Source organism: Furipterus horrens, unplaced genomic scaffold, assembly GCF_987537825.1.
Source record: "Furipterus horrens unplaced genomic scaffold, mFurHor1.1.pri manual_scaffold_3, whole genome shotgun sequence".
NCBI lineage: Eukaryota > Metazoa > Chordata > Mammalia > Chiroptera > Furipteridae > Furipterus > Furipterus horrens.
The window spans coordinates 19,787,321-19,802,534 of NW_028327173.1; the positions used below are offsets into that span (position 1 = coordinate 19,787,321).

At 37.9% G+C, this 15,214-nt stretch overlaps 1 protein-coding gene and 1 pseudogene across 9 annotated transcripts in view; both read right to left on the minus strand.

Moving 5' to 3' along the window:
• Positions 1-6,393, minus strand: part of PUM1 (pumilio RNA binding family member 1) — a 113,327-nt gene extending 106,934 nt beyond the window's left edge. For 8 of the 9 annotated variants that reach the window (XM_090268977.1, XM_090268978.1, XM_090268975.1 and 5 more), the window contains exons 1-2: positions 6,304-6,393; positions 1,912-2,285 (exon numbers count right to left, since the gene is read on the minus strand). In XM_090268977.1, the coding sequence (XP_090125103.1) occupies positions 1,912-2,274 (363 nt within the window). In that variant the 5' untranslated portion in view covers positions 2,275-2,285; positions 6,304-6,393. Of the gene's footprint in view, positions 1-1,911; positions 2,286-6,303 lie in introns of those variants that run through there. The other variant, XM_090268976.1, reaches the window with a different exon arrangement.
• An 8,063-nt stretch (positions 6,394-14,456) lies between these two features.
• Positions 14,457-14,866, minus strand: LOC150014507 (small ribosomal subunit protein eS17 pseudogene; annotated as a pseudogene).
• Between the last annotated feature and the right edge of the window lie 348 nt (positions 14,867-15,214).

A 15,214-nucleotide genomic window follows, 5' to 3' on the forward strand; every position in this document is an offset into this window, starting at 1 on the left:
ATTTAATTATCTTGTCCCCAAACCTTATCTCCCTCTGTATTCATCTTCCTGTATTACTTCACTTTCCCAAGGGCCTTAAGAGTGCCATCCATACCTTATTTTCCATTGCTCACACCAAAACTATTAAGAGTAGTTATCTAATTAATCTCAGTCCTTACCCATTCCAATCCCATATTGCCAACTCAATCTTCTGAAAATACCACTAAAGGCCACCCCATACGTACACACTAAAAAGTGCTACTCCTACTGAAATAAATCTTAGCCTGGCATTCAAGGCCTCTACCTTTATGACAATGTCCTTTTCCCCCAACTTTATTTTAAGGCCAAAGGATTAAGGACTCATACATTCAATAAATTTCTTCTGAGATTCTATTAGATGCCAAATTCTAGGAACTGGGATATTGAGATGAATAAAATTTGATCCCCTCCTCCAAGACACCAAGCAAATCAGAAATAAATGCCTTAATAGGTATATAATAAAAATAAAAAGTGTCCTAAGTTTCACAAGGATCCCCCCCATACCTCACGTTAGTATACCTCACCTACACACAGTAGGTGCTTATGAAGCAGCACTGATAGGTGATCATTCCAGTAAACCAAAGGCCTATTATCAATGTGCTCAATAAATTTCTGTTGAAGGAACAGGGGAAGTACAACTGAGAATTCAGATTTGCAAGTATGCTTGCACCTAATTTGTTTCTGAAGCAGAACAGAAGCAGTAGAGGCCAACTGACAAATGTCAGTTTTTTGCTAGTCAGTATTCAGATAGTGGCAATATAAGTATTCAGATAGTGGCAATATAAAATGAACCTTTGCAGATTCAACCTATGCCCAATTTCAAAGAATAGCCTGTTTAAAACATTCTAACCCTTTCATCACTATCAGGAAGTTAGGAAACACATACCAGGCTAAATAAACTCTTCTCAGTAAAATATTCTATATCCCAGCTATGGTTCTGGATTAGTAAAAGCATGTTAAAATCAACCAAATAAAACAAGTTTGGTTAAAACCTAAAAGCCACAACCACTCCTCTTTGACACTAAACATTAGATATATATCAGTTCCATTTCAAATAAATTTCACTTGAGCAGCTGATTTGTTATCAACTTCCTACTACTTTCGACTATTAACATCTTAAAAACAAGTCACCCATATCCAACAGGAAAGGCTCTAAAATAAATATTTGGCCTTTAAACAGCCCAAAGAGTTTTTAAACGAATATGCAAGAAAAAAGTATTGTTTAAAAAAGTATACCCAGAAATGCAATTACACATTAAAACAATCTTAAGTCCTTTTTGAAATGAATTGGTCGTTTACTTTTTAGCCCCAGAATGATATACAGTATTCCCTCACTTATCGCGGATATTATGTTCTAGACACCACCCCCCTGCGATAGGTGAAAATCTGCGAAGTAGGAACCTTACATTTATTTTAGTATTTATATATATTTTAAGGCTTTATAAACCCTTCCCACACACTTATAAACCGTTCCCAGTCCCTTAACCTTTCCCACTCCCTTATTAACCTTTTCCACACTTTTATAGACACTACCTATGTTCTTAAACATATTCTACACTCTTAAACCTACATAACTTTAACAACATACGTATACAGTACCGCAAAATCCCGCGGCATAGCGCAAAATACCGCGATATAGCAAGAAATCCAAGATAAGTAATTAAATATGGTATTTTTAAAAATCCCGCGATACAATGACGCCGCGATAGAGAGGGACTACTGTATGACCCACTGACAATGTTAAAATAATCATCCTTTAACACAAGTGACTCTTTAATTTAAACTAAATGAAATTAGCAATTTAGGCTTTTGAAGACATTGACTAAAAGCAGATAACCTAAATGGACAGCGATTAAGAAAGTTTCAAAGCTGAAATAGTGAACATTTTTTTACCTGATGTTCTGCATGAATGTTATCCCCAGTTGGCCATCGATGTTTGCTATTATTATAGCCGCCTCCACCACTGCCTCCTCCCCCAAGCTGCTCACCATGCTGCCTCTGAAAGAAGTAGTCCACCATAGCGTCGTCCTGGGAACGGCCTGCAACTCCTATGGATCCTGGGACAGGGCTGGAGTGTGTCCCAGCTGCAAGAGCCTGATTTGCAGCTGGTTGTGGCTGCGCTTGCGACCCTGTTCCAGATGTCAAAACAACAGGCATGTTGGGATTAGCTGGTTCTTGAGGGTGATGTTTCAGGTGGGGGCTGAAAGAGTCCTGCCAAAGCACTGCTTTTCTCTTCAAGACACATGCAACGCTCATTCCACCAACACCTAAGGACAAACAGGTTGCAAATGGTTAAAATGTGCATTTTTTAAAACATTATTTGACATACACCAAGATAAAAGTGAGCTCCATGTCTTTTGCAATATATCATCTACAACTAGTTTATAACAAGCAGCTAAATATTTTAAAATACTTGAACATAACACAATTTTCTAAACTGAAACCTCCATTTTTAAGTTGTTGAGCATATTGTACGGAAATAAATGTAGCTTGGTGGCAGGTACCAGACAATGGATGGAGATCAGGCCTCAATACAGCACCTTCAGGGAAACATGTTGTTATCAAAGGTAATAATATAGGATTAGACTTCAATCAATGGCTCTACCCAGCTTATTTACACCTTAAGCCAAATGTGGCAGATACTTTTTAAATGAACAAGAGCTTTATAAAATATCACTTTACAGCTGAATCAGACATAAGGCAATAAACCAAACAAAAATCCAAACCCCATATATAATTAGTAATGACTCAGATTGTGTAAAACTTGACAGGACTCTTTAAAATATTCAACATATCCACAGGACGCTTCTTGAAGAAACAATAAGGCCCCATGATCAAGAAAAGCCACAGAATGTTGTTAGCCTGAAACTTGTCCTCAGCTGCTATTGATTGCAGGAGAGGGGAGGAATTTTTACCAATAATTTATAATTATAATTGCAATCACATCATTATTCCATTAGTACTCTGACTCCTATTGAGAGTATGAGACCATACCAAATTCAAACACTTTGCTAGGGAAGAAGGTCTGTTTTTTAAAAAATAAAAATAAAAAAAGCAAGCCTCAACACAAGAATTGCGTGGCAAATATATTGCAGACATTATCATACCTATTTTACAGATGAAAACACTAAGGAACAGAAAAGTTACATGATGTGCCCAAGGCCATTCAGCTAGTGAGTTGGCGACAAGAGATTCAAACCCAACCCTACCTTTGTCAACCCATTGCTACAGTCCTGTAAGTCAACACATGTAGGACTTCTCTCACCTACATCTGCTATTCCTTCTTCTCTGCAAGGTTCAACAAAGAATCTCCAAAATGTTATTATGAAACATTACTATTTAAGTTTCTTAAAATCAAAAACTACATTTGTACATAATATATAACACTTGTCACTTTGTAGGAGGTAAAAAAATGCTACAAAGTAATCAGTAACCAAGCAGAACACATCTGTCCACAGACACTAGTCTACAGTTTCAAGGCTGATCAACCTGCTACAAATGCTTTATCTCTCCCTAGCCCAACTGCAACACTTGAAAGACTCACAAGATTTATGAGAAATCTATTATTCCTTTATAGTATAACTAAACCTTCCTGATAAAGCATTTGCTTCTCAAAACTAACTCATGTTTTGAAGCCAGAAGCAAAAAGACACAGTGGAATTCGTAATTTGTTGAAAGCCTAATTTGGAAATGCCTGGTCTCAGTTAACAATTCCAATCCATTGGGTTCGTCTAGCTTTCTAGACTTCAGTTTCTGCTTTCATGAATCGAACTGTGTTCATGGTTAAGTGCCAAAATCAGAAAAGTCACTGCTGTGCTTACCATAGGTCTTTGCAAAGTGCTAACCAGCCTAATGCCTTCAGTTTGATTTTCAAAAGAATTCACTGCCCTCTTATTACCAACAGTAGCCAGTTCCATTTTCTTCTACAAGGGAGTATCAAACAACAGTCTTTGTTCTAGAGTAAGCCAAGAATCCCAAACACTAAGTTTTACCATTAAACTAGCAACCTCTTTGAGCCTGGTTCATCTAAAAAAATGGAGGGGAGAAAAAAATCTTTCCTCTATGCCTTACAAGTTTATTTTTTAATCAAAACAAAATAGATGTAAAACTTTTCGGTAAACTAAAGTCACTATGCTGAGACCCCAGGAATTCAGTTACCATCAGTGAAAGCAATGGCACTACAGTCCCTGAGAGGACTCCTAAAACAGAAAATGCAATCTTTTCTGAAAAAGATTTGCCATAATACTCATCTAATCAAGCATTTCCATATAAAAAGGGTGTTTACCGCTGAAACATACGGAACGCAACTTTCATTACAAGGGATGGGGGGAAGAGATTCCTATAAAAATATTCAAACAAAACAACTGGCTTTTGTAAAGCTATCTGTATGCCCTGAGACTTCCTGCTTTACCTAATGAGGCAAGGCTGTTTCCCAAAACAAGAGAAAACCTGGCAGAAGGGACAGTTTGAAAGTAGCAAATACCTAAGCAATTAACATGTGTCTTGGGTAGCTTTGCAATTAATATCCTGGCAACTACAGCACAAAAAAAATTTTAAATCAGCTACTTAAATATTATAAAACACTGAAACTGCTGAGCTTTTTAGAAAACTCTCAAAGCCCACTAAAAAGTTATGTGTAGCATTTGAAGTGGTACATTATAAAAATGAGTATTTTAAGCAACTAGAATTAAGGGCTGATTCCAGTTACTGTTCCACAGTTTTCAAACTGTTTACATCAAAGGCTTTAATAACACGGCTAAATTTCAAACAAAGGAACACGATTTAATCTAGCTCCACGGCTCACCTTTTTTTCTACAAAAATGTTTAGTATTTTAAAAGGTGTTTATTTTTACCACACTAAGAAAAAAATTCTATGGTCATAAATTTATTTTAAAACAGCTCATCTCAAACCCAAACTAAACTTCAAACCCAACTTCAAAAAACTATGGCCTTGGACAAAATGAATTCAATTGTGACTAAGGCAAAATACTAACTCAAAGTTCAGAATCCAGTATTTCCCAAAGATCCAGATAAACAATCAACAATCCCCAAGAGTGTTTTATAGTTAAAATTAGCAATGGATCAAATGTTGGGTATTTTGCTTACTAAAACTGCATCAAGAGCCACCTATCTTGGAGGCTTGTCTTGATGAGTTTTTGTATTTTCATAAAAATTAAAAAAAAAAAAAAAAAAAAACCCAAAGAGCTAAAGATACAAAGCTATGGCTTCAAAAGTAAATGACTTTAAAACAGAACCCCCAAAACGCGTCCTAAACTACCATTCTTAATCCCAGGAAGAGTGAAGTGAGCGAATTGTTACCGACAACTAAAAACAGTATCTTTTTCATTGAACAATGAAAAGTAACAATCTTACAAGTTATGGCGAGGAAAACACTTTCCCTGATAATGGGTGTGTGCGTGTCTTTTTTTTGGGGGGGGGTTACTACAGAGGGGAGAAAAAAGTTACTGGAGCGGATTCCTCGCCTGACGTGGGAGTGGTATTGACAAGTATAATAAATGATCTATGTTTACCAAGAACGTTCGTGAGGACTAAAACTATCTAGTATTGTGTATCTGTTTTCCTACTACTGAGGGGTGGACCCTTCTTTGAGTTAAGACAGACACGCACCAACACAGGGAAGCTCAAAGAGGAAGAACCCACCAAAAACACCAGCTCTCACGGAAACAAAAGGCCACACGCACCCAGGAACCTAAAAACCGATCTGAAACTTCCTGATCGCCACTTCTCCACATTTATGGCTCGCAAAGTTCCCCCATGGTGGGTCTCGCCCGTAGACAAGGGCCATGGCTGCTTCTAAAGAGATTTATTGTTCCTCCTGCTTCGGCGCTGCCACGGAAGCTCAAGAAGTCGAAGAAATCGAGGGTGGCACGAATTTACACTTCATGGCCACACAGAAGACTCGGGGCTTCACAAACCCATCAAAATAGCAACCCCAATAGCAACATCAATCTTCGGGGGCTTCAAAGAGGCCGAGCAGAAATGTAGAGGTACGCCTATGCCCTGGGCCCGGACCTAAACCTCCAGCATTTTCCCTGTTTCGACCCCACTCCCCACCCCCTCCCTCCTTTGATAACAATAGGGGCCTTGCTGCTGACTCCAAAACATGTACGAGGAATAGCGAGTGAGAAGCCTCAGCAAGGGCCCCGGGGGCTTTTCTAAACCCCTTCTTACCCCCCAATCGCTCTCAAACACCAATACAATGGGACATTCTGCTCCCTGAGGGTCCGGAGCAGCGTTTGGGGACTGCGGGGTGCGGATACTCACGGGCGGAGCGGTAGGATGCGGATGGATTTCAGCCCCCCGATCTTCTCTCTCTCCGGCGCTCTCGCTCCCCCTTACCTTTCACTCCGACAACATGGCGGCCCACTGGGGACTGGGCTGGCGCGGTGCATCATGGGATAGGCTCTGGCCCCGGCTCCGGAGGTGGCGGCAGCATGTGCGGAGCAGGCAGGCGGCTCTGGAACAGGTTGCCTGGTTGCCATGCCAACCCGAGGCCTGTGTGAACTTGGGGAACTCACAGGCAACACGACAGCAGCTCGCGCGAGTGCCCGCCTGCTAGGCGAACGCGCGCAGCCGCGGATAGAAGGCGAAGTCCCGGGGGCCCGCACAGGAGCGCGCGACACAGAACTGGGCACGCGGGGTGAGGACAGAGACGATCCACAGAGTGAACTAAGGGAGTTTAGACACGACACCTTCTGCCCCCGCGCCCTCCCTATTTCATCCCCCGACTGTAACAGGCTGCAGCATAAATGGACGCTTACTCTCAAGGCTCTGGCGTGACAGGTGCTGGGATCAAAACCCTCTGCTGCAACTTTTTGGTTCTGTGGTTTATTTAATCTTCCTGTCTCCATGGTCCCATTAGCAAAATGAAGAGGAAAATGAAAACGGCTACCTAAAATTGCCATGAAGATTAAATGAAATAATATATATAAAGAGCTCAGTACAGTGCCTAGGACTTGTAAGCCGAACCTCTCTACATAATTTGCGGGATCTAGCACAAAATGAAAGTGCGGGGTCCCTTGTCCAAAATTGTTAAGAATTTCAAAACGACAATAGCAGAATCTTAAACCAAAAACATAAGACTGACGCTGTTCTTAAGGACTCAGTCAGTTCTAGCTGTTGTCATTCTGTCCAGTTTTGAAAATGAATAAAAATTTGCCATTTGATAGAAGTGATTTTTCCAGTCTGTAGTATTTAATAAGATGTACATAGTTATTCTCTCTCAAACTAAACCCAAGGTGTATTAAAAGCTTAGGCAAACCACAATACTCTAAGAGACCGGGGGGGGGGGGGGGGGGGGGCGGATATATACAGGGGTAAAGCTTTATAATTGGAGGAGGGAAGTGTTTACAATGAGTCAAAATCAATGTGATTTTAAAAATTAAAAGAAATTTAAATATTTTTACAGTAAGAAATGCCAGCGACAAAGAACAAATGAGGAAATAGCCTTATATTTCAATATACTTAGTAGACAAATAGTGAATCTTCGTGATAAATACAGAATTTAGGAATCAATTGAAAAACAGTGATCCAGCCCTGGCTGTTGTGGCTCACTTGCTTGAGTGCCGGCCTGTGGACTGAAGGGTTGCTGGTTCAGTCCCAGTCAGGGCATATGCCTCGGTTGTGGGCCGGGTCCCCAACTGGGGGCATGAGAGAGGCAGTCGATTGATGTTTCTCTCCTTCTCTCTCTCCCTCATTTCCCCTTGCTCTAAAAATAAATAAAAATTTTTAAGAAGTGATCCAAAAGAGACAGACATAAAAATTACTAATGGCCAATAAATATAAATGATAACTAACGTGGGACTGACAGGTGGAGGGCGGTGGGGGGAAGTGGAGAATTAGCATTTATCCAAATATGTTATCTAATGCTATTTGCTGAGATTGAAATCATCCCTAAAACTTGGGAATCTTCACAATTCATCTGGTTAAACCCATACCCATACAAACTGGAGTGAGGATTAGGGTGGATATGAGAAGAATATTTTAACTCCAATCAGTAGAAACTGAGTTCATATCATTGTAACCTAATCAGAGAACAACAGAGATCTCAAAACAGAAAAATTTAGTGACGGCCATTCAAGAAAGCCTTGGTTCAAGAATTTCAAATGCTACCACTTCCTTCGGTAGTGGTTCTCAAACTATGATCTCACTGGTAAGTCCACCAGCCTGGCCATGCTGACAGCAGAGAACAAACCCCAGAATGAACAAATGCTGTTCAATTCCACAGCCTTATATTCTCTCTTACAGCCAACCGCTATTGGCTAGTAGTTACCGTCATGTTGTAAATTGAATATAAACGTTCTCAGAGTTGGAAAACTTCCAATGAGCTGGAAAGATACTCTGTTACCAGTGTTTGATTGACTTGCTCTCTCCACTGTGTTACACTTGTGTTTCTGCATATTTATAGAATCTCTCTTGGGTGGCACTTTCCTTTATTGTTTTGGTGCTTGGTAATCGTTACACTGTTAGCATTTTCATTGTCATTTTGTTTCTTAGCATACCTAAGAGTGTTTTTTCCATAGCGAGGTAGGAGTGAGGGAGCATTTGGGCCTCAAAACTAGAAAAATCATTGGAAAGTTAAATTAGTGAAGAATTGCTGAGCCAGAATCTGGGAAAGGAGAGAAATTGAGGAATTTTAGCCCCACACTTAGGACTACTTTTCCAGGCGGTGCATTTCCTGAGGGGTAGTGAGCCGTGCATGAGTGGCTCATCATCTCAAGCACCAGAAAGGTTACAGGTTCCATCCCACTCAGGACACACACCCATCCCCAGTCAGAGCGTGTGCAGAGGACAACCAATTGATCTCTCTCTCTCTTTCCCTCTCTGTCCCTCCCCTTCTCTCTTTCTAGAATCAATAAAACATATATTTGGGTAAGGCTACAAAAACTAAATAAATAAAGGTTATTCAGCCCTGGCCTGTGTAGCTCTGTTGGTTGGGCATGGTCCCCACAAACCAAAAGGTCACAGGTTTGATTGCTGGTCAGTCAGGGCCTGTGCCTAGGTTGTGGGTTTGGTCCCTTGTCCGGATGTGTAGGAGAGGCAACCAGTCAATGTTTCTCTCTCACATCGATGTTTCTCTCCCTCTCTCACCCTCCCTCTCCCTCTCTCTAAAAGGTAAACTGAGCTTTGAACTACCTCAAAGCCTGAAATTGTATTAAGGTGACCTCAGAATGTTATTGCCTCCAGACACCTGGGTGGGGGGGGGGGTGAATCTGCTCTGATTAACAATATCATCCTAGGCTTCAAATTATTACTATGAACAGTTGTTCAAATACGATATGCATTCCACAAACAAAAATAATCACACATACTAGAAGACAAGATAACATGAACAAAAGAGAATTGAAAAAGATCCTAAACAACCCAAGATATTATAGTAATTAAATCAATTATTATGTTCAAGAAGCTGAATTGAAGATTGAGAATTTTGGCAGAAAAGTAAAAAGTATACAAAATAACCAAGTGGAAATTTTATAACTGAAAAATAGAATAGAAATTAATAACCCGGTGGATTGGGTTTAACAGCATAGTAAATGCTGCTGAAGAGAGAATTAGTAAACTTAGAAACTGGGAGTAAATAAAAATGAATGAAACATAAAAAGGCAAAATAACAGAAAAGAGAGAAAAGGTAAGAGTTCCAGAGGAGAGAGTAACACCGTTTAACTACTGGTCCAGAACTGGAAAAATGGAAAGACAAGACAAAAGAGGGGCAAAATAAATATTTGACATGAAAAGGCTAATTTAACAAAACTAATAAGAAATTTTTAAAAAGCCACAGGTTCAAGAAACACTATGAATTATAAACAAGAAACCTCAGGAAAATGAAAGCTCGTATATAGGTGAGGGTTGAGGAGATGGTAACTGTCTTTTCATCATTCTCAAGAGTCATGGGGTCAGATCAGGGTATTGTAGAAGCCTCAGTGAAAACAAAACTAAAGCAAATTCAATCCATGGCAAGAAGTGGAGGAAGTGAAGTATAGGGTTGGGAAGAGAAGTGTAAGAAACGAGAAGAAAAGCTAATAGCAAAGAAAAAGAGAATTAGGAAGTTTATTAATAAAATCCCAGAACTAAAATTCTAGACAATATGACCATAAATGATCTCAGGACAGAGGAATCCAATAGCACATGAGAAAGATGCAAAAGTACTAGCTTGTTAGGAAATACAGGTAACCATACAGGTAGAGATTTTAGAAATTGACAGGAATTAAATAAACATGAATATGGGTTTTACAGTAATTACCAAAAATATTTAAAAGAATTTATAACTTTTAGTTATTTTTTAAGATTATATATATAGATATATATGTGTATATATCTATATATAGAGAGAGATTTTTTTTTTTTTTTTTTAGAGAGAGAGAGAGAAGGAAGAGAGGAAGAAAGAGAGAGAGAGAACAGTGACCAGCTGCCTGTTGGAGGCCCCCAACTGGGGACCTGGCCTGCAACCCAGCTTGTGCCCTGACTAGGAATTAAACCTGTGATCCTTTGGTTGCAATCCACTGAACCACACCAGCCAGGGCACATTTATAACTTTTAAACCAGCAAAAGAAAACTTCATTGAGAAGTTTAAAAAAAAAAAAAAACACTAATAGAAAATAATATAGCAGAAAAAAAGTCTTAGGAATAATTCTAATAAATATAAAAATGTTAAACTTACTAATAAGAGACAAAACTCTGTGATTGAATGAAAATATGAGACACGCTTAAAAATAAATAGCAGCTACATGTGACTCAGAAGACATGTATTTATATAATGACAAAGATGTAGGTTACAATTTTTTTTTTAAGTCAATAGAACATGAACTATTGATATCATAGTTTTATACATCAATATCACAGCTTCCAAACACAGTAGTGTAACAACAGCAGGAAGAAATAGTAAATCAAAATTAGAGATTTTTAACATAAACTATTTCAAAATACTCAGATCAATTAAACAAAAAGTAAGTAGAAATATCAAAAATTAGAACAAGATAATTAATGAGCTAAACATACTGGCATATGTAGAATTCTATTCCCAAACAAAATAGAATTTTTAAACAAGTATAGTATATTTTCAAAAATAGGACATATGTGTTACTTTAAAAAAATCCTCAACAAATTTCAAAATGTCAAAATCAAATAGACTATGCTCCTCAACCATGAGATAAGAAATTAAAAACTTTGTTTATTGTTGAAAACTACAAATCCCATATACTTGGAAACTAAATTACACTTTTAAGTAACCATTGCATTAAAAAAAAGTATAAAGGAAATACTTACAAATGAATAATAATGAAAATACTACATGTCAAAATGTGTGAGGGAAAGCAAAAATAGTATTTAGAGGGAAGTATATCATTTTAAATATACTTTATTTCTAATATATTTTTAGGAGATAAAATTGTTCAAAATGAACAGGCCAAGCATCCAACTCAAGAAGTTAGAAAAAGTTACAGAACAAGCCCAAAGAAAAAATAAAGGAGAACCATGTGGCTCCTATCAAAGCTAAGGAAATAATAATAAAATTAATAATAAGGAAATAATAAGTATCAAAACTGCAAAAGATCTGTTGGTTCTCACATTCTGTGGAGATGGCCATAGTCAATTACATGACCTTGCAGAACTCTTTAAAAAAATATGGAAAATTACCAGACAAAACTACCTTTTGATAAGCGAATTGTAGATAAATACTGTAGATACAAACAGTCATTCTGCTTGTGACATGAAAGGCATATTTTCTAAAATGCATTACAATATTGTGAGGAAATAGTGAAAAATCAAAAACTACTCAAGTATTTGCCTTTTAAAATGAATGTAACAACGTATGGGAATGGCAATATTTAGAAATGCTTTAAGGATCTATTTGCTAATATATAGGCTTTTATAGACTATTCAAATGATAAAAATAAAGTGGATTATTTATTTATGTGATCACACATTTGGATGAGACATTTCTCCAACATTTAACCTTGTCGATGGTCCCCCACTGCTTTTTTGTATCATCAACTTGGGAGAAAATAATTGATGTCACCATCAAAATGTGGCTACCATTTCCAGAATATCTAATTACTGCTACCGTTGTAGTCACTGCTGGGATAAAGTTGCTATCATGTAAGTGAATGAAGCTTTCCTCCTTTTATTTGACTGAGCACCCAGCATCATTTTACTGACATATCTCTGACTACTTCCTATATATAGATAGCTCCTGAGAAAACCTCACTTTGTGTGACAAATTATATCTGGAGTACGTAATGTGTTATTTTTCTAAAGAATAATAATCTGCATGTTACAAAACTGAACATACCTAGAACATACCTAGAAGTTAGAATTCATTATCGCCCTGGCTGCTGTGGCTCAGTGAATTGAGCATTGGCCTGCGAGCTAAGTGTCATTGGTTCAATCCCAATCAGGGCACATGACTAGGTTGCCCATCAGGTCCCCAGTTGGGGGCTCAACTGAGAGGCAACCACACAGTGATGTTTCTCTCCCTCTCTTTCTCCTTTCCCCTCTCTCTAAAAATAATTAAATAAATCAATAAACAAACAAATTAATTAATTAATTTAAAAAATTCATTATCATAAGCATTTAGCCAAATCTGAGGCTAAAACTCAACACACCATGTCTGAGATATATCAATTCCACAGTCCATTTACCTGATGTATTTATTTGAGTTAACTCTTTTATTCTGGATTGTTTAAAAAGAAAGGGTAACTAAATCCAATGTTTTTGCATTTATTTCTAAATTTTAATTGAACTATTAAACTGGCAAGATTAAAAGGATATTTGAAAATAGATTAAGAGAAACACAATCTAACTTCCACTTTTGTTTTATTTTATTGGAACATATGAATAACCTAACAGGAGAGTTAAAAGATTCCTCTTGCAACTATGTTGTCAAAACATTTAGAGTGAGTTCCCTATTTAGGATAAAGTGATGTAATGTCTGGGACCTGATTTAAAATAATCTGGAGTGGGGGAAGTAAAAGAGGGTATAAATGAAACAAGATGATACAGGAATTGATAATAGTTGAAGTTGAGCAACAAATATATGGTAATTTTATAATAGTGAATACTATAGTTAGAATAAAAGACCATGAATAGGCAAGATTCTTAAAATCTTATTAATGAAGAAATTTCAAAATACATAATTTAAAAAATAAAGTTTAGTTGTGGCTATTCTTGGTTTTCTATTCTTACATATATTTTTCAGAATCAACTTGTCAATCCAATACTGTCTGATTTTGATCAAAAATCTATTGAATCTACACACTGGCTGGTATGGCTCAGTTGATTGAACATCCTCCTGCAAACTAAAAGGTCACTGGTTCAATTCCCAGTCAAGGCATATGCCTAGGTTGCGGTCCAGGTGCCCAGTTGAAGGGCATGTGCAAGAGGCAACTGACTGATGTTTCTCCCACACATAGATGTTTCTCTCACTCTCTTTCTCCCTCCCTTACTTTCTCTCTGAAAATAAATAAAATCTTTAAAAAATACTCTTATATGAAAGTGGATTTATCAGCTTGTCCATATGATTCTATTAATGTTGGTTTTGTTTATGCTACTTTATTAGGAGCATATATGTTTAGGATTTTTATATCTTCTTGGTGAACTGAAACATCTACCATCATATAATGATCTCTTTTTATTCCCAATAATATTTTTATCTTAAAGTATATTTTTCTTCTGATATAAATTTATCTACACAAGATTACTCTTGGTTAAAATTTACCCTAAGGGTCTTTGTTTGTTTGTTTGTTTGCTTGCTTGCTTGTTTTAGAGAGAGAGAGAAGCATCGATTTTGTTGTTCCACTTATTTATGTATTCATTGGTTGATTCTTGTACATGTCCTGACCATGCATAGAACCCACAACCTTGACACAGCAGGACAATGCTCCCACCAACTCAGCTACCCAGCCAGGGCCTCATTTTTTTTTCCTTTTTTTTTTTTTTAGTGCAATCAAGCAGACCTTGACATTTAACTGATGAGTTTGTCCCTTTAAACTTGTTGCAATTACTAATATATGTAGACATTTCCACCTTCTGTTTTATTTAATTTGACCTGCTTTTTCTTTGGTTTCTCTTCTTTCTTTTTAAACCTAATATCTACATTGTTTCTCTACTCAGATGAGAACTTTAAGCTCTGGCCCAGTACTTCACTCATCATAATGAAGAGGTATTAAGAAACATAATTCTGGATTGTTATGAAATAACTTTTCCTTTTTTGGAGAAAAATAGGTATTTGTGCTTTGTTTGTTTTGTTGTTTTAAGCCTACAACAAACCTTTCCAAAATTTTTGAATAACCTTACTTCTTATCTCTTACAGTATCTCCTAGATTTATTTTTTCTTCTTGAATTCTCTCCAAGAACATTTTCTTTCTTTTTATTATTTTGGTTGCTGATGGTGAATTGATAATATTACAGTACAGCAGAAGGATTTAATCAGCGCCACGTGGTGTTTTGAAATTCACCCCAACTGTAGGCTGAGTGACCTGCAGGCTGGTCAGACTGCCAAAGTCCAAGAGCTTCAGCATCTCCTTAGTGTTAGGATCAACTTCAATGATCCCCTGATCACCGGGGCTGAAACCTCTGGAACGTAATTCTCTCTCCTCTCTCTCTCCTCTTCCTGCAGCATGATGCAGGTGCCTCCCACGAGGCCTCTCTGAATATGCTTCATCAGATGTGTGACAGAGCCCACTGTCTTCTTTTGGAGCTTCTCGCGGGGTAGAATGGCGATCTTACACGTGCGCTTTTTGCTGTGGAAGCCATTGCCCAGGCCCATGCAGTACTTCTCGATGATGGTTATCCAGGCTGCCTTCTTCGCTGTCTTGGTGCAAACGCGGCCCATGTTGGCAGGTCCCTGTTGAAAGAGCTCTACAAGAATATTTTCTCTTTTTTTTAAATAATTTATTTATTTGTTTATTTAGAGAGAGGGGAAAGGAGAAAGAAAGGGAGAGAAACATCGCCGTGTGGTTGCCTCTCACTCGCGCCCTCAACTGGGGACCTGACGTGCAACCTAGTCATGTGCCCTGACTGGGAATCGAACCAGCGACACTTGGCTCGCAGGCTGACGCTCAATCCACTGAGCCACAGCAGCCAGGGCCTAAGAATCTTTTCTATGTGAGTCTTTTTTGTGGCAATACTTTGCATGCCTGAGACTATTTTTATTATTCCACATTCACATTTGAATGGTAAT